Here is a 22,498-nt window from a genome sequence, read left to right as displayed (position 1 = left end):
AGAAACACAATTTACTCTGTTACTGTCTGAGCGCAGCCAGGTCTGTGGCTGTGATCCCATGTCGATGGTGATCTACTTGACTGTCTAGTATCTGAATAGGCTCAAGAAATGCTACAGATATTCCATATGGAAGAATCACATCAGAAATTGCCATTTCCTCTAAATTCTTGAAGGTGTGGCAACCATGAATTATTTTCCAGGGCTCTCAAGCCTTTCTAGACTTACTAGAAGCTGGTTGAGTGGTCTGTGGGGTGGGAATAGGGAGTATTCTGTTCCCCTGCTTTCCCTTTTGAACTAATCCTCCTTGCAACCCCAGAGGTGTAACAGGATATCAGGGCGTCTTATGGGGGTTTTTTGTCTCTATAATGCTTCATTTGATCTGACCGGTTTGTAAAATCATGTTATTCCATAATGGCCTATCTTATAGACCCCACTGGATTCCCAATGTACCATCCACAAGTTCTCCTTTGGCATAGTGGGTTATAATACTTCTTAGATCAGATAGTTCCACAAGTTCTCAAGCAGGTGAATGTTTTATCTACTGACTGCTTCTTTCTTATTTCACGTTTCATGCGACATCAGGTGGTCCATGGTTACTAATTCTTCCCTAATGTTTATGTTATTTCTTTTCACTTATTGTACTGTTTTGGTTTTGTTTATTCATAAAATGCTCAATACAATTGAATGAACATAAAGCCGCTCTTTATCAATTTGCTGTGTAAAGATTTGAGAAGGTTTTCAGAAACGCTACTCACTGCAGGACAAAGTAGGAGCAGATAACAGAGAAGCATTTTTCCTTAAAGGACATTTACCGCCAGGATGAAGGATTGTAAACCAAGCACACTGATATACAGTTGTGTGCCCCCTCTTGCGGAATTCGTTTTTCTTTAAACTTCTTAGGACCTTGTTTTTACTAGAAAAAAAATATGCAAAAGAGCCTTGAAGGGCTGTGGGCTCCAAAGATGTCACTGGCATAATTTTTAAAACCTTTTTTCCTAAAAACTGGGGCTTTAAGTGTGCTTGGTTTACAATCCTTCATCCTGTGGTAGATTTCCTTTAAAAAAGTAGATTACATAGGTTAATATTATCTGTAGTATTCATTTCTGAAGTAAATGAAAAACAATTGATTTATTAGTTTAGTTAAAAAACAAGAAACTAAAGTTAAGGAACTGTTTTACAGAAATATATTATATATTACTCTAAAATCCACAGAATAATACAGCACACTAGTGCATTTTGCAATCATATATTCAGTGACATCCATGGATATGGTAGAAGCACGGGTACTGAATGCTTACTGAACATGTAATCCTGGCACTTCCGCTAGGGAGAAGAAGCTCTGCTGCCCTCGCCACATCCCCAATATCTCTGGTGTGCTTCCTGGAGCTCATATGTGCAGGACCTGCTCTGTCAGAAGTTCTGAAATGATCCGTATCGAGTATAGAGTCAATGAGGATAGTATGTTTCTGAGGCAAATCAGAATCTCCACTTGGCTCTTTCACATCTGCAAAAATAAATAGTAAAGGTTAATAAAATGCCGGTAATGCATCCAAAATTTACCCCACAGCAAAAATGCACATTTGACAGGAGATGGGCAGTGTCCTCAGCAGGAGGATAAAGTAAGCCACGTGAGAAGAATCTGCTGATTACTCAGTACGGTCAATATCTATCAATTGTTGTGGAAATGAACAGTTCATTTTCTACTGCACACACCCGATCCATATCCATATGTGAAAACAGATCCATAACCTTTATATTCTATTCAAAATAGCGTGTGAAGTCGAGATCAAAGGAGTCATCTCACGTTTTGCTCCAGCAAACAGGTTTTTGTTACAAGTGAAATGTATGTCAGTACAGTGTTCATTTAAAAGAAGAATCCACTTACCTTCCCGGAGTAATTCAGAAAGTTCAGCCTGGTGGTCAACATTGCCTTCTTTGGTTTCCTGCTCTACAATGGTCACCCCATCTTCACCTAATGGTTACAGAAATCCTCATATCAATGTTAGAATTCTCATGGCAACATATTCTGTTATATTAATTGTAAATAAGGAAACATACCTTCTCCATCACTCCAAGAGGCACTTGCTTTTCGTTTTCTCCAAGTTGGGGAAATCTTTTGTAAAGAAATATATATAGAATTTCATGATCCTTCCTTCTGGTGGACATTAGACACATGTACAGTCTGTTTAGGGTTAAGTTTACCTATGTTGTATGTTTTGAAGATTTCAATTATACTTTTTATTTTAGAACACATTCGAACAAATCGATACAACTCACATTCAGTTGAAGACATAGGGGACCACATGTACTTAATACAGTGCACTTTGCACTATGTGCATTTTGGCTGTGTAGTGTGCAGAGGGCACCGGATTCATGAATTGTGGCTCCCGTTCTTCATGAGTCTGGTGCTTTCTGCACTGCTCCGACAGAGTGCACCTTCAAAATGGGCTTTACGGCACACTTCGGTCGGACTCTGCTTGCAAATCCCGAAAAAGACGAACAGTCCGACAAAAGCGCGATTTACCCTTGGTACGTGAGCTCCAATGTCATTATTTGATGGAAAGAGCTCACTAAAACGGGTGACAAATATATCATTAAAAGCTCAGCTCTATCAGGGATGATGCTGGTTTATCAAGGTAAATTTTTATCATAGATTTCCTCTAAAGGAGTTTTTCAGACACTCCCTATGCATCTTTATATTGATAATCTGATGGCAATGGCAGGAAATCGTAGCCTGGCTCCTGTTTACTTGAATAGGAACCAAGGGGCAGTACCATTGTGCCACCATAAAGTGATCAGAGCTTTTGGCTTCTGGCTCCATCCACTGTATAGGCAACCAAAGCTGATCAGTACAGGACCTGGGTGTCAGACCCCCATGATCACAACTGCAGTATGAAAATGAATTGGGGAAATACATTTAATACATCAGATTTGATATGGCAAACAATGAAACAAAAGGGCATAAGAAATACATAGAGAAACAAATGATGGCAAATAGTTACTTACTTTATTGTGTCCATATTTGTGTTTCACACAAGCCTCTTCGATTGCTTTCAGTGGGCCTGGAAGTTAACATTTATAAGCAAGTCACTTGCTGAATGCTATGGAAAATAAAGGCAATTTCTTTTATAAAAGACAACCCTATATAGGTCCTAGTCCTTCTGTGGATTAAATAATGTCCACATCTGAATGTGTCTTAGTGTGGTCCTCCAGTTTCCTCCCACAATCCAAAACATACTGGTAGGATGATTAGATTGTGAGCCCCATTGGGGACAGGGACCGATTTGGCAAAAACTCTGTGTAGCACTGTGTAATCTGTGTGAGCTATATAAATAAAAGAATTATTATTATTAGTGTGGTTTTCCATCAAGCCATTTGTTCTGAAAATGCCTCTGTATCAAAAACACTGAGATTTTTGTCCTTTTCTGTAAGATACTGACGGCATATTGGAATACATTCTTATCTATGAGTAGGGTCTCTCAGAAGTCTTAAATTGATTTGGAACCTTGAATTGCATTCCTATTTCATCTGACTATGTTATTACTCTGTAATAATATGTAAAGTGATGCAGAGGATGATGGCACTGAGAAAATAAAGATTATGTTTGGAGACCACATGGTTCTAGAGGCATTAGTCTGTGGCACTACTGTTGAATACATTTCCTAATTTTGCCGGCTGTGTGAGCCCAGGTAATACAGTCTTGTTTCAACATTATAAACAGATTTTGAAATAGATCCTCCCATAAATTATGTGGATCCCAAATGCAGACAACCTACCACTATGATAAGTACACTGCTCAAAAAATAAAGGGGACACTCAATTGACACATCCTAGAACTGAATGAATGAAATATTATCATTTAATCTTTGTTCTGTACAAAGCTGAATGTGCTGATAACAAAATCACAAAAAAAAACCATCAATAGAAATTCAAATTTATTAACCAATGGAGGCCTGGATTTGGGGTCACACACAAAATTAAAGTGGAAAAACAAACTATAGGCTGATCCAACTTTCATGTAATGTCTAGAAAACATGACAAAGTGAGGCTCAGTATTGTGTGTGGCCTACACGTAGTAGCACAGGTAGTGCAGCTCATCCAGGATGGCACATCAATGCGAGCTGTGGCAAGAAGGTTTGCTGTGTCTGTCAGCGTAGTGTCCAGAGGCTGGAGGAGCTACCAGGAGACAGGCCAGTACATTAGGAGACTTTGAGGGGCTGTAGGAGGACAACAATCCAGCAGCAGGACAACTACCTCCGCCTTTGTGCAAGGAGGAACAGGAGGAGCCCTGCCAGAGCCCTGCAAAACCTCCAGCAGACCACAAATATGCATTTGTCTGCAAAAAAAAAGTTTGAAACTGACTCCATAAGGATGAAATCAGGGTCCACAGATGGGGGTTGTGCTCACAGCCCAAACCTGCAGGATGCTTGGCATTTGCCAAAAAAACACCAGGATTGGCAAATTCGCCACTTTGCTGATGAAAGTAAGTTGAGTACATGTGACAGACTTGATAGAGTCTGGAGACGCCATGGAGAGTGATCTGCTGCCTTTGATATGACCAGTTTGACAGTGGGTAAGTAATGGTGGGTCAGCACAGCCCTCCATGTGCTCCCTAAAAGTAGCCTGACTTCCATTAGGGTACCGAGATGAGATCCTCAGACCCCCTTATGAGACCATATGCTGGTGCAGTTGGCCGTGGGTTCCTCCTAATGCACAGTAATGCTAGACCTCATATGGCTGGAGAGTGTCAGCAGCAAGATAAAAGCATTGAAGCTATGGTCTGACCTCCTGGTTCCCCAGACATGAATCCAATTCAGCAAATCTGGGACATCGTGTCTCACTCCATCCACCAATGTCACATTGCACCACAGTCTGTCCAGGAGTTGGTGGATGCTTTAGTCGAGGTCTGGGAGGAGATCGCGCAGGGACCATCCGCAACCTCATCAGGAGCATGCCGAAGTGTTGTAGGGAGGTCATACAGGCATGTGGAGGCCACACACAACACTGAACCTCATTTTGTCTTGTTTTAAGGAAATTACATCAAAGTTGGAACAGCCACTTTAATTTTGTGTGCAACTCCAAATCCAGGTCTCCATTGGTTAATCATTTTGATTTCCATTGGTGATTTTTTTGTGATTTTGTTGTCAGCACCTTCAACAGAAAAAAAGTATTCAATGAGAATATTTCATTCATTCAGATCTAGGATGTGTCATTTGAGTGTTCCCTTTATTTTTTGAGCAGTGTATTTTACATAATATTATTTTGTGGAACCACTTACCTCTCATTGAATCTATACTTAGGTTTAGCGCTTTCCTTCTTTTTTCTTGATACTCAATTTGCAGTTTAATTTCCACCACCTAAGAAAAAATTTAAACATTAAAAAAATGAAACATTTTAATATATTTTTTAATTATTACAATGAAACCACCAAGTTTAGACCACTTAAATTGTATTAAAATGATTTTTATATTGGGGTGGTCTTCTGAAAGGTGCAAAGGTATTGAAAGTCCACTCTGTAAAATTCTAGTTTAGGATAGGTAACACTGTATCAGTCTGATAGTACTACTGGTAATATGCATAATAACCAATGTTACTTAGGGAGCTGGGCCACTTATCCCTACCCATAGGATTGTCAATCAATTCACTTCTATAAGGTTGTACCAGCTGCCTTACAAAAGCGAAAAGAGCACTGATAACACATAAACTCTGACACTTCATTAACAGTGAGGAATTAGGGATAGTAAATAAAAAATGTAAATTCTAATAAGAGCACAAGTATAAAGCTCAGTAAATAAAGATTCTATCCAAGAAACAACCTTCCTTTCTGAATAATTTTACTAGACGAATGAACTGCAGTGGGAAAAGAAGACATTGTAGTGAAAGGAATCCTGTGGACTCTCACTTGTTCAATGTTGGACCAGAAATACTCTATCTCTCTAGCAATTGTAGCAGCAATTCGCTTCAGTTTGTTCTCTTCTTCTTTCTGGGCTCGCTCATTGTTCACTCTTTTTTCTTCATGATAACGGGAAACAGTTCTCACCAACTATATAGAAAAGGAAAGAGAAAAGGGGAAAAATTGTACATGAGCATCGGCCATGATATCATCGGCTGTAGCTACACTAGACTATGGTGATTTGTAAAATGATCCCATTACCTTCTTTGCACAAGCCACCTTCCACATTCTTTCTTGAGCAAAATCTGCTGCCATCCACTGCATTTCTTCCAACAGGTAATCCCAATGAGATTTGGGTCTGGAAGGTTCTTGTAACTTTGGAAGCCTTCTCAAAGACCATAAGCCTTCCTTACGAAGCTCTGCAATGCGCTGATGGACATGGTTTTCCTATAAAGTACAGATTATGACAATGACAAAAGAAGAAAAGTCCCTTGTTTTGGGTTAGAAAATTACCCTATAATACTAAATATGCCAGAAACAGAGACACAAATTTATCCTCAACAGCACCACAACGCTCCAGGGCAAAGCCAATAATTTGAGGAAAGTGTGGTGTTCATTATATTTGGGTAATACACCTACTAATGATTTTATAAAAGTGTTTTCCACGAGAAAACATTAATTTGCTGCTCTCCAGCATAAACAGCAATGATTTTAGTGACCATGTATATGGCTTCTGCAGCCAGTGGCTTGCGTGATGGATGATATGTAACTGTAGCAGAAAGACCGAGCGGCAGCCATGATGTAACCAGCTACCAAACGTGACCACTGATGCTAAGGATTGGCTGCAGTGATCATGTGGGTGGTGACTGACATCCATGATGGAGTGGGAGCAGACAGAAGAGGTAAGTAATAGTCTTTTTATTTAATCTTCCCTACTATAGGTAATTCCCCAGAAATCCCTTTTACTCTAGCTGGCAACTTGTCTTACCTGTTCCATGAGTTTGTCCTGTGAGTTGTCTGAAACTGTTGCAGCTGTATTCTGTGCAGCCGCCTGGATTTTTATGCCAATGGCTCCTGTGGAGGATTTAGAAACTGTAGCGGACAGAGCCTTATTTGTAGTTTGGTTCGTTCTGTTTGTTGGCAATGAGAAGGATGCCACCGAGTTACTGGTAGAGATGGCAGCAGGAGCCACAAAAGAAGTTGGCTGTGCGCTGCTGTTGGTGAGACGTTGTTGAGGAGCCTCTGCTGCCGGCCTCATGAGGGTGACAGTCTATGAGGAAATAACATAATGGTAAAGCAATAAAAATAAAAGATGGCAATGATCCCAACACAGAGTTTGGCTGTGATGCATCCAATTTACTGTCTACAGTAGACCACATGCTCAAGAAATCAGGTATATATCTGTACAAAAACAAGAAACTAGACAGAATCCTGCTGCATATAAAAATGTCACAATAATAAAAGCCTCCATACCTGTTGCTGAACCGTGCCTTGTGTCTGCGTTACAGTGATAGGGATCTGAGCATGAAATGCCGGCTGCAGGGACTGTGAGATCTGTGCTGGCAGCGGATTTTGGGAAGATGCCTGGAGTGGGACCCCCGAGGTCTGTGTTTTGACTTGTACCTGGATCTGAGGTTGTATCTGACCTTCTGTCATTTGTTGCTGATGTGCCAGGTGCAGGGCAGCTGGAAGGGAAGATATGGGGATATTGGGAGTCTGCACCCTAGCAGGCAGCTGAGGAGGAGGGGTGTGTAGGCTGGCGGCATTCTGCACAGGGGGTCCCTTGGAGGGATCGTATTGTTGTTGGTTCTGCTTCTGCCCTGTTAGTTGTACAGTCTGAGGAGTAGGAGGCATTCCCCCTGGACAAAACGAAAAAAATATATAATCACATCCCTGCAAGGAAATGTAAGACCAAAATAATATATATATATAGGTGGAATGCAGGTAAAAAGGAACCAGAAATAAAAGAAAAGCTGTACATCCATAACTAAGCACAATAGAAGCTCTCATGCACTGCATTGTCTAATGGAGGACAAAAAGGTAGTAATACCTTGAGCAGTGGGCATAAGTTGTTGTAGGGGTACCCCAGATGCCACCCCTGGGTGCTGGTAAACCATCCCATGACGTGTTACATCAAGGCGTGGTCTCTTGCTGGGGTCTGAAGTGATTAGAAAGCAGCAATCATCTGGTCTGTGTCAATGTATACTTACAGCAGACAATAACAGGACAACACAGGCAAAGATAAGACTCCCTCCCTGCAGCAGATGTGAGAAAGTGGCACCATGAGGCGGGCACACTGCTACCAGGCTGTAGACGTACCTGATTGTGTAAGGGCTTGTTGTCTCTTAAAGGCCTCCATATCTATTGCATTTGCTGTTCCTACTGCTCCGCTCCCTGGTAAAGATTGCTATTTGTGATAAAACACAACATATACAATAGATGTTAGAGAATATTTATACTGATGAAAATGACAAATCATCCTATATTCTGCAAATGTTAGTATGGATCCTTCACTATACTGCAGTGTATTCGGAATACATGGTAAGTGCTCATGTACAAAATATATCACAAATATTTATCTTCTTTTTAGGCGGGAAACCATCATTTCCCAACAAACAACACTGTATATATTCATAAAATAGTACCTAGAAAACACCCAGAGATATAACTGGGCTACAAGACAATGTATTTATACTACTGGTCCTCTAAGTCTCCTAGGCCTGGGCGCAACTACATCCTCTCCACCCCCCCAAATCATTCCCTGGCCATCACAGATTACACCAATCTTTAGAATCTGACTACCCGAAATATAAAGAGCCCTTTCACATCTCTCTATATAGGGAAGTCAAACACCCAATGCAAAGAAGTAGTAATGGCATAATGCCAACATATAAGAGGGGCTCATGACAAATGCCATAGACAGTTAATGTTGATTCATTTTACAATAAATGATGGGTATGACAGCGCTTCCGGACCTATAGTACCAGAGATCCGGGCAATGGAATATAGTTGGGAATGTGTACTGCAGATAAAGATCTAAATACCAACTACAGGACTGGAGCAAAAGTCCTTCACAGCCCATAATTCCATCAGTACCTGATGGACCTGAACATCCAGCCGACATTTAATAAAAAAAAATTGACATTATTACTCAGGGTAAAGGCTGTTGAAAAGGGGACATCCAATAGATTGTCCCTTTCCTTGTCTCTCTCCAGCATGACCCCCAGGTTACATTTTATTTGTAAATTTAACAATAATTTGGGATTATTTCCCCTTTCCTTGGCAATATTTCTTACAGTCTTTACTTTTGCTGCCTTTGTTTTTCACACAATTTAAACTTTCAAAAAAATTTAAACGTAACACTTTTATTTTTTCTCCCTGAACATGACTTTTTATAGGTACAAAAGAGAACCTTTTTTTAATTCTTTCTTTTAAAAAGAAATAATAAAGAAGGAAGCAAAATAGCCAGCGACAAGAAGACAGGCTGAGACACAAATCAGCTGAGGAGGACCCAGACCCAGGAGACATAAAGGGGCTTTTATCACCACTCTGGCAAGTTTCTTCTAACACTTTTTGTGCATTTTGTGTCTCACACAGTTGTAGTAGAAACCAAAGTGGTGATAATTCCCCCCATAAGGATAGGAGTCATGGGACTACAGGTTACAGAAAGTTTAATGTCCGTGTGGGTCTTTTGACCAGTACAGAGTAGAACTAGACAGGTCTCTGCTGCTCCAGATTAATCCTTGTGTCGGTCCCTGGGTGATGAATCTGGTGCAGTATACATTCACACAGCGGTATGCCCGCCAGTGACCTCTCCCCCCTCCATAGAAAACAGCAGGCTCTATCTTTTCCCCGTGTACGGCTCTCATCAGTGCCACACCGTCACCCTGCCGCCATTGCCATCTATAGACAGCCGCATGTACATCCCCACATTTTCCTCACTGATGCCATCTCGCAGGACAGGCTTGAGACACAATTTCACATAAACCTCTACCCCCTTTCTATTTATACGGTGATCCCGTAAAAGACTGTGACCATCTATATTAGAAGCCCAGTCATAGCTATTGTCCATGACTCACAAAAGGGTAATAGTGTTTTGAACTGTTGGCGACATATCTTACCCTCCACTACTATCATTTTATATTTTGTCTATCACATACATACATTTGACTCTTTACCATATGCTTATTTATGCAGATTTACCTGCATTGTTACTGTTTTGCTCCTGGTGGTGGAACAATCTTTTTCTTCTTGGATACTACAAATACCAACCTCACATTCAGTAAAGTATGGTTGGCTAATTACAGGCTGTGGAGGTATAGAAGCCAAGCCTTCATGATATCTAGCACTGCTAGACTGTGCCGACTGTGATGAAACACTACAGCATGTTTACCAGAGGAGAAGGGGGTGTCGCAGACTGACTCGACTCATCTCAGGAGCACCCAGCGGACTCCATTCACAGGATTACACTGCAGAGTAGGGGATTCATTTGTCATTCACAGGAGCCGTCGACTCATTTCCATCATCATGCAGAACAACTCACTGCAGTAAATTAGGTAGGACCTTCGGTTTGGAGGGCTAGGAGTGCCTGACAGGTTCCCTTTAATAATATAGGGTTGTTTCACAGCCAAAATCATTGGATACTTTTCCAGGAACAAATGAACAAACAATCGAAGACAAGTTAGGTCCTATCTACAGGATAGAGCCTAACTTGCTGAGAGCCCACAGACCGCAAAAGCGAGGGGTCCGTCCAACCCATCGTCGCTCCATGAGAGTAATGGAGCAGACGGGCGCACATGTCCATTCTGCTCCATTAATCTCTATGGAGCTGACGGAGATCTTGGAGCGCAGAGCTCGGCAATTTCCATCAGCTCCATAGAGATTACTGGAGCAGCACGGTCATGTGCAGCCGCCTGCTCCATTAGTCTAAGGAGTGGACCCCTTGTCGGACCCCTTGTTTATGCAATCTGCAGGGGTCTCAGCACTGAGACCACCACTGATCAACAAGTTAGGATAGGGCCTAACTTGTCTTTATGGGAAAACCCCTTTAATGCTGAGCTATATGTGACTCTCTTACAAAGCGAGGTTCGTAGTTAAAAGTTCTAAATATTCATCTTGCTGGTGTATACACATTGTATCATATTTCCCCACCAACATCAAAGGGGTTTGCCAACGAAGACAAGTTAGGCCCTATCCACGGGATAGGGCCTAACTTGTTGATCAGTTGGGGTCTCAGTGCTGACCCCTCTTCGCACCATAAGAGTAATGAAGCAGACGGTCGCGACCGTCTGCTCCATAAGTCTGAGTACTCGGACCCCTCGTTTTCGCAATCTGCAGGTCTCAGCACTAGATAGTGCCTAACTTGTCTTCGTGGGAAAACTCCTTTCACCCTTACAGGACTCAGGCCTTTTTTGTTTTCTGCATTTCTGTTTTTTACTCCCCTCATTTCAAAAGCAATAACTTTTTTATTTCTACAGAGATGTGTGAGGGCTTGTTATCTGCAGGACAAATTGTACTATTTATTGGTGCCATTTAATGGAATATACTGGAAAGTGCAGTGAAATTGACAAAAAAACACATTTGTGGCATATTCTTGTGGGCCCTGTTTTTATGGGTTTTATTCTGCGATCCAAATGGCACTTTCTCTGTATTCTTTGGATCTATTCGATCACAGGGATATCACATTTATATAGTTTTTGGAACAAGACGATACGCAATGATTATGATTTTTACTGTTTATTTATTTTTATATGTGATCTAGGGAAAGGGGGGTGATTTAAACTTTTAATTCTTTTACATTTTTTATTTTACCATTATTTCAGTCCCTCCAGGGTACTTTAACTCTGCAGGGTCTGATTGCTCATACTATATACTACAGTACTACTGTATTGCAATATAAAGCATTTTTACTGCTGATCTCTAACAGCCTGCCATCTGCTGGCTATTAGAGATCAATACACATGGCAAGCCTACAAGTCTCAATTAGACTGCATGCTGCCATGGCAACCAATCGCCCCCCTCCGATGACATCATGGGGCGTGGCGATCAACCATCCAAGATGGAAGCGCCCACCAGTTAACAGGTTAACTGCCGTGAACGGTGCCAGCACCAACCACAGCAGTAACAGGCGGGTGTCAGCTGTATTATACAGCTGACTCCCGCTGTGTATGGATAGAGCTCAGCTCGTGAGCTCTATCCATACACCCCCTGCAGCACCAGGATGTCAGGACGTTATAGTACATCCTGGTGCTGCAGAGGGGTTAAGAGTTCCTGTTAGCGAGGCTACTGGCTTTAGTGTACATGCTCTTGAGCTACTTGTTTACCTCCCGATACAGTATTTCAGAAAATAATAGCTTTGAGGTCCTTGCCGCGGCTTATCATCTGTGGGTTGCAACCCATGACTATAGAAATAGACTTCACAACTGCAATGTGCATGAGGCCTGTGTCCGTGAAATCATTCTTAAGGACCTTTAACCTACCTCTAAGTTTGTCATTATTGCCAAAATGCACCATGACTGCTGGATCCACACTAGCCCCTCCCAGTAATCGGTTTAACCACATCAGCCACGTTTTGGCACATAATTCTTCATATAGTGCTCACAAACTACACAGCGAGACAAAAAACCTAGCCAAATCGGTCCCTGTCCCCATGGGGCTCACAATCTAATCAACCTAGCATCGTGTACTGGAGTGTGCGAGGAAACCAGAGGACCCCCACGCAAACATAGAGAGATGCAGTTTCATTTAGATCTACAATCTGGCATCCTACAGCAGTGTGCCCCCTTGAACGGTGCTCATTGAATGCATGCATAGCACAGGAGGTGCACTGCAGAGCATTGGCATTAGCAGACTTCTATTGGACACAATATTAAATGGTTCCACTACAAAGTACAATTTGTCCTGCAGATAACAATCCCTAAAAGGGCTACAAATCGATCATCAATTTTCCAGATTTTCACAAAAATTATTATTTTAGAGGCGTATTCATAATTATAGGGGTTTTAAAAGTTCTATTTATCAGAAACTCCCCACATAGTACCGCATTTTAAATTTCACCCCTCAAACTATTCAAAACAGCCCTTGTTAACTGTTTAAGCATCGAACATGAAATAAAACAAAATGGAGGTTCAATACGGAATTTTAAAATTAGGACAATAAAATGTGTATTCAAATCTCAGATCTTGTTGTGCCGTTTCTCTCGAGTCTGGAAATACCCCACATGTGGACGTAAACCACTTTATGGGCCCATAACAGAGCACAGAAGGTAAGGAGCGGCATCATGCTTTTGGAGGGCAAATTTTGCTAAAACAAATGTGCTATTTGGCATTATCTGAGGCTATTACATACAAGAGCAAGAGAAAACACTGAAAAGTGACCCAATTTGAAAACTAAAGAGATCTTGTTATTGATGTTCTATTGGTCAGTACGATTACAGCGATATCACATTTATATAGATTTTTTGTGTTTGAATAATAACAAATAACCTGTTTTTGCATCGCCATCTTCTAAGTGGCGTAACATTTTGGGGTTTTTTGGTTGTTGATTGAGCTGTTTAAGGGCTTATTTTTTGCAGAACAAGTTGTAATTTTTATTGGAATCATTGTGGTGTAAATGTGACATTTTGATCACTTTTTATTGCTTTTTTGTTTGGTTGGATGCGCAAAAATCCTAATTTTCATCATGTTTTTATTATTTTTGTTACTATATTCACCGTACGAGTTCACTAATGATTTTATTTTAGTGTACTGGTTGTTAGGGAATGCGGTGATACCATATATGTGCGGATTGCTTGGTGATTTTCACTTTTCTATTATATGTGAAAGGTTTATAATAAATGGGGCATTTAGGGGACCCCAACAGGTACCCATAAAATACCCCCTGATACAACTCGACAACATATAATACACCACTTTAATTTTATCCTTCCTTTACTTTGTGGCCTCTTGTCCTCCTCCATCTCCCATCAAATAGTGGCTTCCTGTCCGCCTCCATTTCCCCTCCTATAGTGGCCTGCTGTCTTTCTCAATCTCGCCTCATATTGTGGCCTCCTGTCCTCCTCAACCTCCCCTCATATTGTGGCCTCCTGTCCTCCTCCATCTCCTCTCATATAGTGGCCTCCTGTCCTCCTCCATCTCCTCTCATATAGTGGCCTCCTGTCCTCATTCATCTCCTCTCATATAGTGGCCTCCTGTCCTCCTCCATCTCCTCTCATATAGTGGCCTCCTGTCCTCCCCCATCTCCTCTCATATAGTGGCCTCCTGTCCTCCTACATTGCCTCTCATATGGTGGCCTCCTCCATCTCCTCTCATATAGTGGCCTCCTGTCCTCCCCCATCTCCTCTCATATAGTGGCCTCCTGTCCTCCTCCATTGCCTCTCATATGGTGGCCTCCTGTCCTCCTCCATCTCCTCTCATATAGTGGCCTCCTGTCCTCCCCCATCTCCTCTCATATAGTGGCCTCCTGTCCTCCTCCATTGCCTTTCATATAGTGGCCTCAGGTCCTCCTCCATCTCCTCTCATATAGTGGCCTCCTGTCCTCCTCCATCTCCTCTCATATAGTGGCCTCCTATCCTCCTCCATCTCCTCTCATATAAAGGCGTCCTGTCCTCCTCCATCTCCTCTCATATAGTGGCCTTCTGTCCTCCTCCATCTCCTCTCATATAGTGGCCTCCTATCCTCCTCCATCTCCTCTCATATAGTGGCCTCCTATCCTCCTCCATCTCCTCTCATAAAGTGGCCTTCTGTCCTCCTCCATCTCCTCTCATATAGTGGCCTCCTATCCTCCTCCATATCCCCTCATATTGTGGCCTCCTGTCCTCCTCCATCTCCTCTCATATAGTGGCCTCCTGTCCTCCTTCATCTCCTCTCATATAGTGGCCTCCTGTCCTCCTTCATCTCCTCTCATATAGTGGCCTCAGGTCCTCCTCCATCTCCTCTCATATAGTGGCCTCCTGTCCTCCTCCATCTCCTCTCATATAGTGTCCTCCTGTCCTCCTCCATCTCCTCTCATAAAGTGGCCTTCTGTCCTCCTCCATCTCCTCTCATATAGTGGCCTCCTATCCTCCTCCATCTCCTCTCATATAAAGGCCTCCTGTCCTCCTCCATCTCCTCTCATAAAGTGGCCTTCTGTCCTCCTCCATCTCCTCTCATATAGTGGCCTCCTATCCTCCTCCATCTCCTCTCATATAGTGGCCTCCTATCCTCCTCCATCTCCTCTCATAAAGTGGCCTTCTGTCCTCCTCCATCTCCTCTCATATAGTGGCCTCCTATCCTCCTCCATATCCCCTCATATTGTGGCCTCCTGTGCTCCTCCATCTCCTCTCATATAGTGGCCTCAGGTCCTCCTCCATCTCCTCTCATATAGTGGCCTCCTGTCCTCCTCCATCTCCTCTCATGTAGTGGCCTCCTGTCCTCCCCCATCTCCTCTCATATAGTGGCCTCCTGTCCTCCTCCATTGCCTCTCATATGGTGGCCTCCTCCATCTCCTCTCATATAGTGGCCTCCTGTCCTCCCCCATCTCCTCTCATATAGTGGCCTCCTGTCCTCCTCCATTGCCTCTCATATGGTGGCCTCCTGTCCTCCTCCATCTCCTCTCATATAGTGGCCTCCTGTCCTCCCCCATCTCCTCTCATATAGTGGCCTCCTGTCCTCCTCCATTGCCTCTCATATAGTGGCCTCAGGTCCTCCTCCATCTCCTCTCATATAGTGGCCTCCTGTCCTCCTCCATCTCCTCTCATATAGTGGCCTCCTATCCTCCTCCATCTCCTCTCATATAAAGGCCTCCTGTCCTCCTCCATCTCCTCTCATAAAGTGGCCTTCTGTCCTCCTCCATCTCCTCTCATATAGTGGCCTCCTATCCTCCTTCATCTCCTCTCATAAAGTGGCCTTCTGTCCTCCTCCATCTCCTCTCATATAGTGGCCTCCTCCATCTCCTCTCATATAGTGGCCTCCTGTCCTCCTCCATCTCCTCTCATATAGTGGCCTCCTATCCTCCTCCATATCCCCTCATATTGTGGCCTCCTGTCCTCCTCCATCTCCTCTCATATAGTGGCCTCCTATCCTCCTCCATCTCCTCTCATATAGTGGCCTCCTATCCTCCTTCATCTCCTCTCATAAAGTGGCCTTCTGTCCTCCTCCATCTCCTCTCATATAGTGGCCTCCTATCCTCCTCCATATCCCCTCATATTGTGGCCTCCTGTCCTCCTCCATCTCCTCTCATATAGTGGCCTCCTGTCCTCCTTCATCTCCTCTCATATAGTGGCCTCAGGTCCTCCTCCATCTCCTCTCATATAGTGGCCTCCTGTCCTCCTCCATCTCCTCTCATATAGTGGCCTCCTGTCCTCCTCCATCTCCTCTCATAAAGTGGCCTTCTGTCCTCCTCCATCTCCTCTCATATAGTAGCCTCCTGTCCTCCCCCATCTCCTCTCATATAGTGGCCTCCTGTCCTCCTCCATATCCCCTCATATTGTGGCCTCCTGTCCTCCTCCGTCTCCTCTCATATAGTGGCCTCCTGTCCTCCTCCATTGCCTCTCATATGGTGGCCTCCTGTCCTCCTCCATCTCCTCTCATATAGTGGCCTCCTGTCCTCCCCCATCTCCTCTCATATAGTGGCCTCCTGTCCTCCTCCATATCCCCTCATATTGTGGCCTCCTGTCCTCCTCCATCTCCGCTCATATAGTGACCTCCTGTCCTCCTTAATCTCCTCTCATATAGTGGCCTCAGGTCCTCCTCCATCTCCTCTCATATAGTGGCCTTCTGTCCTCCTCCATCTCCTCTCATATAGTAGCCTCCTGTCCTCCCCCATCTCCTCTCATATAGTGGCCTCCTGTCCTCCTCCATATCCCCTCATATTGTGGCCTCCTGTCCTCCTCCGTCTCCTCTCATATAGTGGCCTCCTGTCCTCCTCCATTGCCTCTCATATGGTGGCCTCCTGTCCTCCTCCATCTCCTCTCATATAGTGGCCTCCTGTCCTCCCCCATCTCCTCTCATATAGTGGCCTCCTGTCCTCCTCCATATCCCCTCATATTGTGGCCTCCTGTCCTCCTCCATCTCCGCTCATATAGTGACCTCCTGTCCTCCTTAATCTCCTCTCATATAGTGGCCTCAGGTCCTCCTCCATCTCCTCTCATATAGTGGCCTCCTGTCCTCCTCCATCTCCTCTCATATAGTGGCCTCCTGTCCTCCTTCATCTCCTCTCATATAGTGGCCTCAGGTCCTCCTCCATCTCCTCTCATATAGTGGCCTCCTGTCCTCCTCCATCTCCTCTCATATAGTGGCCTCCTATCCTCCTCCATCTCCTCTCATATAAAGGCCTCCTGTCCTCCTCCATCTCCTCTCATAAAGTGGCCTTCTGTCCTCCTCCATCTCCTCTCATATAGTGGCCTCCTATCCTCCTCCATATCCCCTCATATTGTGGCCTCCTGTCCTCCTCCATCTCCTCTCATATAGTGGCCTCCTGTCCTCCTTCATCTCCTCTCATATAGTGGCCTCAGGTCCTCCTCCATCTCCTCTCATATAGTGGCCTCCTGTCCTCCTCCATCTCCTCTCATATAGTGGCCTCCTGTCCTCCTCCATCTCCTCTCAAAAAGTGGCCTTCTGTCCTCCTCCATCTCCTCTCATATAGTAGCCTCCTGTCCTCCCCCATCTCCTCTCATATAGTGGCCTCCTGTCCTCCTCCATCTCCTCTCATAAAGTGGCCTTGTGTCTTCCTCTATCTCCTCTCAAATAGTGGCCTTGTGTCCTCCTCCATCTCCCTTCATATTGTGGCCTCCTGTCCTCCTCCATCTCCTCTCATATAGTGGCCTCCTGTCCTCCTCCATCTCCTCTCATATAGTGGTCTCCTGTCCTCCTCCATCTCCTCTCATATAGTGGCCTCCTGTCCTCCTCCATCTCCTCTCATATAGTGGCCTCCTGTCCTCCTGCATCTGCTCTCATATAGTGGCCTCCTGTCCTCCTCCATCTCCTCTCATATAGTGGCATCCTGTCCTCCTCCATCTCCTCTCATATAGTGGCCTCAGGTCCTCCTCCATCTCCTCTCATATAGTGGCCTCCTGTCCTCCTCCATATCCCCTTATAATGTGGCCCCCTGTCCTGCTCAATCTCCCCTCATATAGTGGCCTCCTGTCCTCCTCCATTTTCCCTCATTTTGTCGTCACCCCCGAGTAAGCTACTATTGGTGGCGATACGAGTTGGGTTTTCCCATCCCCCTCCCCTCCGCTGCCTTTCTGTTATCATTGGTCACAATAGTGCAGGTATCAGTATTAAGCTGTGTTTATCATGCATTAGAGTAGTGGTTATCTGCTGTGCTATTTGGCTTTAATATCTTTTTTTTTCCTGGTTTGCCATCCATTCAGGATTTTTTGTGGAAGGGTAGATAAAGTTTGGGATGTTATTATCAGGTAAAATATCACCAAAATCGCTCCACAGTAGTACTTCATGTGAATAGTGGTCTATACGGCAAGGCTCGCAATCCTCTTCCTCCAACAATACTTCAATCAGAAAAAAGACCATTCATATTGTATTCCTTCATTTTTATAGAAATATTTCTTAGACATAAAATAAAGCACATGTTCATCACCATTTTTCGGCTGAATACGCCATAGTCCATGTGGTATTGCGATTCACGCTAAGTCTTCAGCCTGTATGTGACTTTTTTCTGATTGAAGTGTTATTATCAGGTTACACATTTCCCCTTTCTGATCATTTTTGGGGGTATAGATCTTTACCCTGGTTTTAAATGTTTTATGCTATTTTTTATCTGATGTATATATTATGTAATTTTGGAAACAATAAAAAATGGATTGTTTTTGCTACATGGCTTTTTCTTTTCATAATTTTGGATTTATTTGCATGTTTTAAGCCATATGTACATCATTTTGTGTCTCAGTCCTCTCAATCTTTAATCCACACTACTAGGCTCCCTGCCAGGAGCATGTGGCTAGTCCAGGGGAGGGAGCAGCTGCAGCCTGAGTGTGTCTGTGACTCCTCACACGTTTTCCTCTACTCTACACCATCTCTATTGCATGAGTATGAAGGAGAAGAGACTGACACAGGCTGCAGGTGCCCCTCCCCCGGGGACTCACCACATGCTGCTGGCAGGGAGCCAGGGAATGCAAACTCAACTTATATGATGTAGTAAAATGATTCAGAATGACAAATGCATTTTTAAAATAATTGGAACCTGACAACAGCTAGCATAAAATTGATAATTTTACCTGTTTATATAGTGGAAGCTAAAGATACGTGAATTACTATGAATATGTAAGAAACCAGAATATCTTGGAGAACTATAAAGATGTATTATATCAGGAAGGCAAAGAAGCAGAATAGAAAACAGAGAGAAGGGATTGGCAGGCAAACATGAGAAGAAAGCCAACAAAGACAATTTATGTGGCAAAGCCGAATAATAGCACAAGCCAATGGTACTTCAGGTGCAGGGGTAGGCAGCTTATAGTCACAGCAACTAGCAGCTTTTGTATGTAAACCAATGCACAATAGCAACATACTTAAAGTTCCACTAAACTTCTGTCAATTTATCTTATCCAACCTGTTAAATGAAAATAAATGCCGTTGAAATGATACAGGAGACAACAGTGGAGACTGTAGTGGGCTGTGGCCAAGGGCACACATAACACAGAGGCAGACCCTTAAGGTGGAACTGAACCTTTCCGGCTATTTTTTTATCACATAAATGAATAGAGCAGGTGACAATAGTAAACTTTGTAATATACTTCATAAAGTAAAATCTTTTCTGTGCTATTTTTCTGCATCTTTCTCCTGTAGCAAGCAGTTTTTCTGAAAGCCTTTTGAGGTCCGTCTACTTAAAGGGAATGTTATTTTTAGTTTGTGACAGGTTAAAATAGCCTATGCTATGCTGATTTTAAAAATGGCTTTTTCAGAGTTCTGAATACTGTCACTAATTTATAAAACCTTATTTAACATCACTTGGCTGCCTGCCAGCAAAGTGTGGTGAGCCCGGGGGGGGAGCAGCTGCAGCAGTCTGTGTCTCAGTCTTCTCCACACTCATCCAGCTCCCTCCCCACTACCTGCCATTTGCATTGAGCAGGCATATTCCCATATCCACAAAATATTTAAATTTATACTATACAGGTCAGTCATACGACAAAAGAAGGACACAGGAACAGATTATATTACAAAGTTTACGGTTATCACTGCACTATTAATTTATGCAACTTTGTTATATTTTAAATGGAGGGACCCAGAAAAACTTCCTCCATTATTAGAGTAGGAGAAAAGAGACCGTGCAAAGTTCCTGTCTCCACAGACACCAGTAACCACTTCGGATGCTACAAAATGTTAATCAGAGTAATGCTCGCTTTACCGATTCTCCGGTATTGCTGTTCGGTCGCTTCCAAGGTCCCCACTGGTCTCCGATTTTCCTGTGCCAGCGATGCAGGAAGAACGAAGAGCAGTAGGGGAGGGAAAAACATCTGAACAACAGCAGTGGGGTATCAGTAAGGTAAGACTATGACTATACAGTTTATCAGATTTTACTCCATTTGGTGGCGGGACATTCCTCGAACCCAAATATCATGACAAGGAGAAGACCTTCTCTCCCAGTGATAAATATTAACCAGCACTATGAGGAGTGGCACATTACAATCTATGGTATGGGGCCCATCTCATCTCCACCTATGTCCTGGCTGATTGTGTAGATACAACTGAAAATTATCCAATCTAAGATCACTACAAGATCACAGCATGCAATCTGATTGCTCTGCCCCAATTTTCTCCCCAAAATTAAATTTCCTTACTCTAGTTTAGTGGACATTTAAGTAGTTGGGGCAGAAAGCACAGTAGTAACGCAAGGTGAACATAGTCAATATCATTCTACTAGAATAAGAAACATGGCTGGCAGAGTTTTTCCTGGCGTACCCTTACTACGTAGGGCACAGACATACCCCATTGTATGCACTTACAGAAGGATATATAGCTCAGTGCCTCCTTTTTTAACCCCTGAATGCAGGATGGAAAGGCATAGCTTGCTCCATCTTTCCATCCTGCTTTTTACACAGTATTCGACATATACTGGACAGATGGCCTCCATCTGCCATTATATGTCAATTTATATGCTCAGTATACTATATTACGAAAAATTACTCATATAACCTAAGCCTAAAATCTATCTATATATCTGAGAAAAAGCAGTAGCTCTAGTGTCGTAGTTCATTATAATGTCTTTCTTGTAGTACATTGAGGCTGTCTAATAAACGAGAGCCATGTTTTGCATATTGACCATGATATTTTTAATTTTCCACAATAAACTATGTCATCTTTTATCTCTCACATGAAAACTTCGGATCAATGTCTAATGCTTCGGAGTCTACACAGCTTGCCGTTAAAAATGGATAGAAATAAAAAGAAATGCTTCACGACAAAAATGGGAAAAAAAATTCAAACCAAAAAAAGACAAATGCAAGGATCACACATGTTGGTACGTGTGAAAATACCACAAAAATGTTGCTCATGCGATTCAATGGGTTGAAGACTGCAATCGGGCCCTTTCACCCCTGAGTTTGGTGCAGCGGTGGGATGGTCTTTTGGATTTTTTTTAACCCTTCTACAAGCGTCATCCCGCCATATCACCTATTTCATCAAGAGTCTATGTTCCAAAAGTGCTGGAAATGTTTCTCTCGGGGTGAAGGAGTTAAATGAGAAAAGGATGGCCTTTAAAATATATGAAAATCGATCTGCTGGAATGAATGGAGGAAAAAAAAAGGAAATCTGAGATGAGGCCACATTGTAGAACCATCAAAAAAGGTACCTGAAATGGCTGCTGCTGGGATGAAAAAGCAGCAGAAACATTGGGAGGAAGCTGGGTTGCAATAGCAACAGGTGTACCAGTCTGCCCATCTTTTCCTGTCACAATCTTTACCTGAGAGGAAATATTTCAAGAAGAGGAAAAATCATTTTGTTTGGCTCTTTTTCCTCACCCATATAGATATGGATTCCATATTCAGACACACAGCATTGCCTTTCAATGACTTTGGAATTCAGTTTTGACTCTAATACCCCCAGGTTGTTTGCCCCCGTTTAAGAATCACTGCTTCTCTATAGGAAGGCAAACGGACAGGTCTCTATAGGAAGGCATGACGGACAGGTGTCACACAGAGGCGCCCCCAACACTTAGTAAGCAATGGATGCCTGAGCGTAGAGTTGACCACACAACCTGTGGAAAGGGGAGGACTTCCGGGGAAGGGTTGAGGAGCACTGCAATAGCAAGGGGGTAAACGAGAAAAACAGAGAAGGAGAGAGAGAAGGAAAGAAAGAAAGACAAGAAAGAAATACAAGTAAAGCAGAAATGTAGCAGTTTCTAGTCACTGACTGAGCTGGATGGATGGTTACCCTGAAGCATATACAATATAGATATATATGATAGAAGCAACAGGTCATGTACATGTGCTACTCTGGGACGTGGAGAATTGCAACAATTGCAGTCACCTGTCTTCATTGTTTTACCATGCCAAACATGCATGGAATGGAGATTCAATCTTCAGATACAGTGACATTCCTTTTATTGAGTCTTTTTTATTAATAAAGGTTCACATATTCCTTCATATGTCCAAGGCAGGTTTATCAAAAGTGT

The 22,498-nt window shown here is 43.2% G+C and overlaps 1 protein-coding gene across 8 annotated transcripts in view; it reads right to left on the bottom strand.

Annotated features, from left to right (window-relative positions):
• LOC140124557 (E1A-binding protein p400-like) overlaps window positions 1-22,498 on the bottom strand; it is a 67,915-nt gene that overhangs the window by 42,374 nt on the left and 3,043 nt on the right. For 4 of the 8 annotated variants that reach the window (XM_072144426.1, XM_072144429.1, XM_072144427.1 and 1 more), the window contains exons 2-13: window positions 21,677-21,787; window positions 8,213-8,300; window positions 7,944-8,051; window positions 7,367-7,752; window positions 6,882-7,163; window positions 6,155-6,340; window positions 5,903-6,043; window positions 5,279-5,357; window positions 3,007-3,062; window positions 2,059-2,113; window positions 1,886-1,972; window positions 1,299-1,504 (exon numbers count right to left, since the gene is read on the bottom strand). In XM_072144426.1, coding sequence (XP_072000527.1) covers window positions 1,299-1,504; window positions 1,886-1,972; window positions 2,059-2,113; window positions 3,007-3,062; window positions 5,279-5,357; window positions 5,903-6,043; window positions 6,155-6,340; window positions 6,882-7,163; window positions 7,367-7,752; window positions 7,944-8,051; window positions 8,213-8,300; window positions 21,677-21,787 — 1,785 coding nt within the window. The remainder of the gene's footprint in view (window positions 1-1,298; window positions 1,505-1,885; window positions 1,973-2,058; window positions 2,114-3,006; window positions 3,063-5,278; window positions 5,358-5,902; window positions 6,044-6,154; window positions 6,341-6,881; window positions 7,164-7,366; window positions 7,753-7,943; window positions 8,052-8,212; window positions 8,301-21,676; window positions 21,788-22,498) is intronic. The other 4 variants (XM_072144431.1, XM_072144433.1, XM_072144430.1 and 1 more) reach the window with 3 other exon arrangements.

The sequence above is a fragment of the Engystomops pustulosus genome, chromosome 1, assembly GCF_040894005.1.
Source record: "Engystomops pustulosus chromosome 1, aEngPut4.maternal, whole genome shotgun sequence".
Lineage (NCBI taxonomy): Eukaryota > Metazoa > Chordata > Amphibia > Anura > Leptodactylidae > Engystomops > Engystomops pustulosus.
Note: the sequence above shows the minus strand (reverse complement) of the source record. Positions and strands in the feature narration are given on the sequence as shown.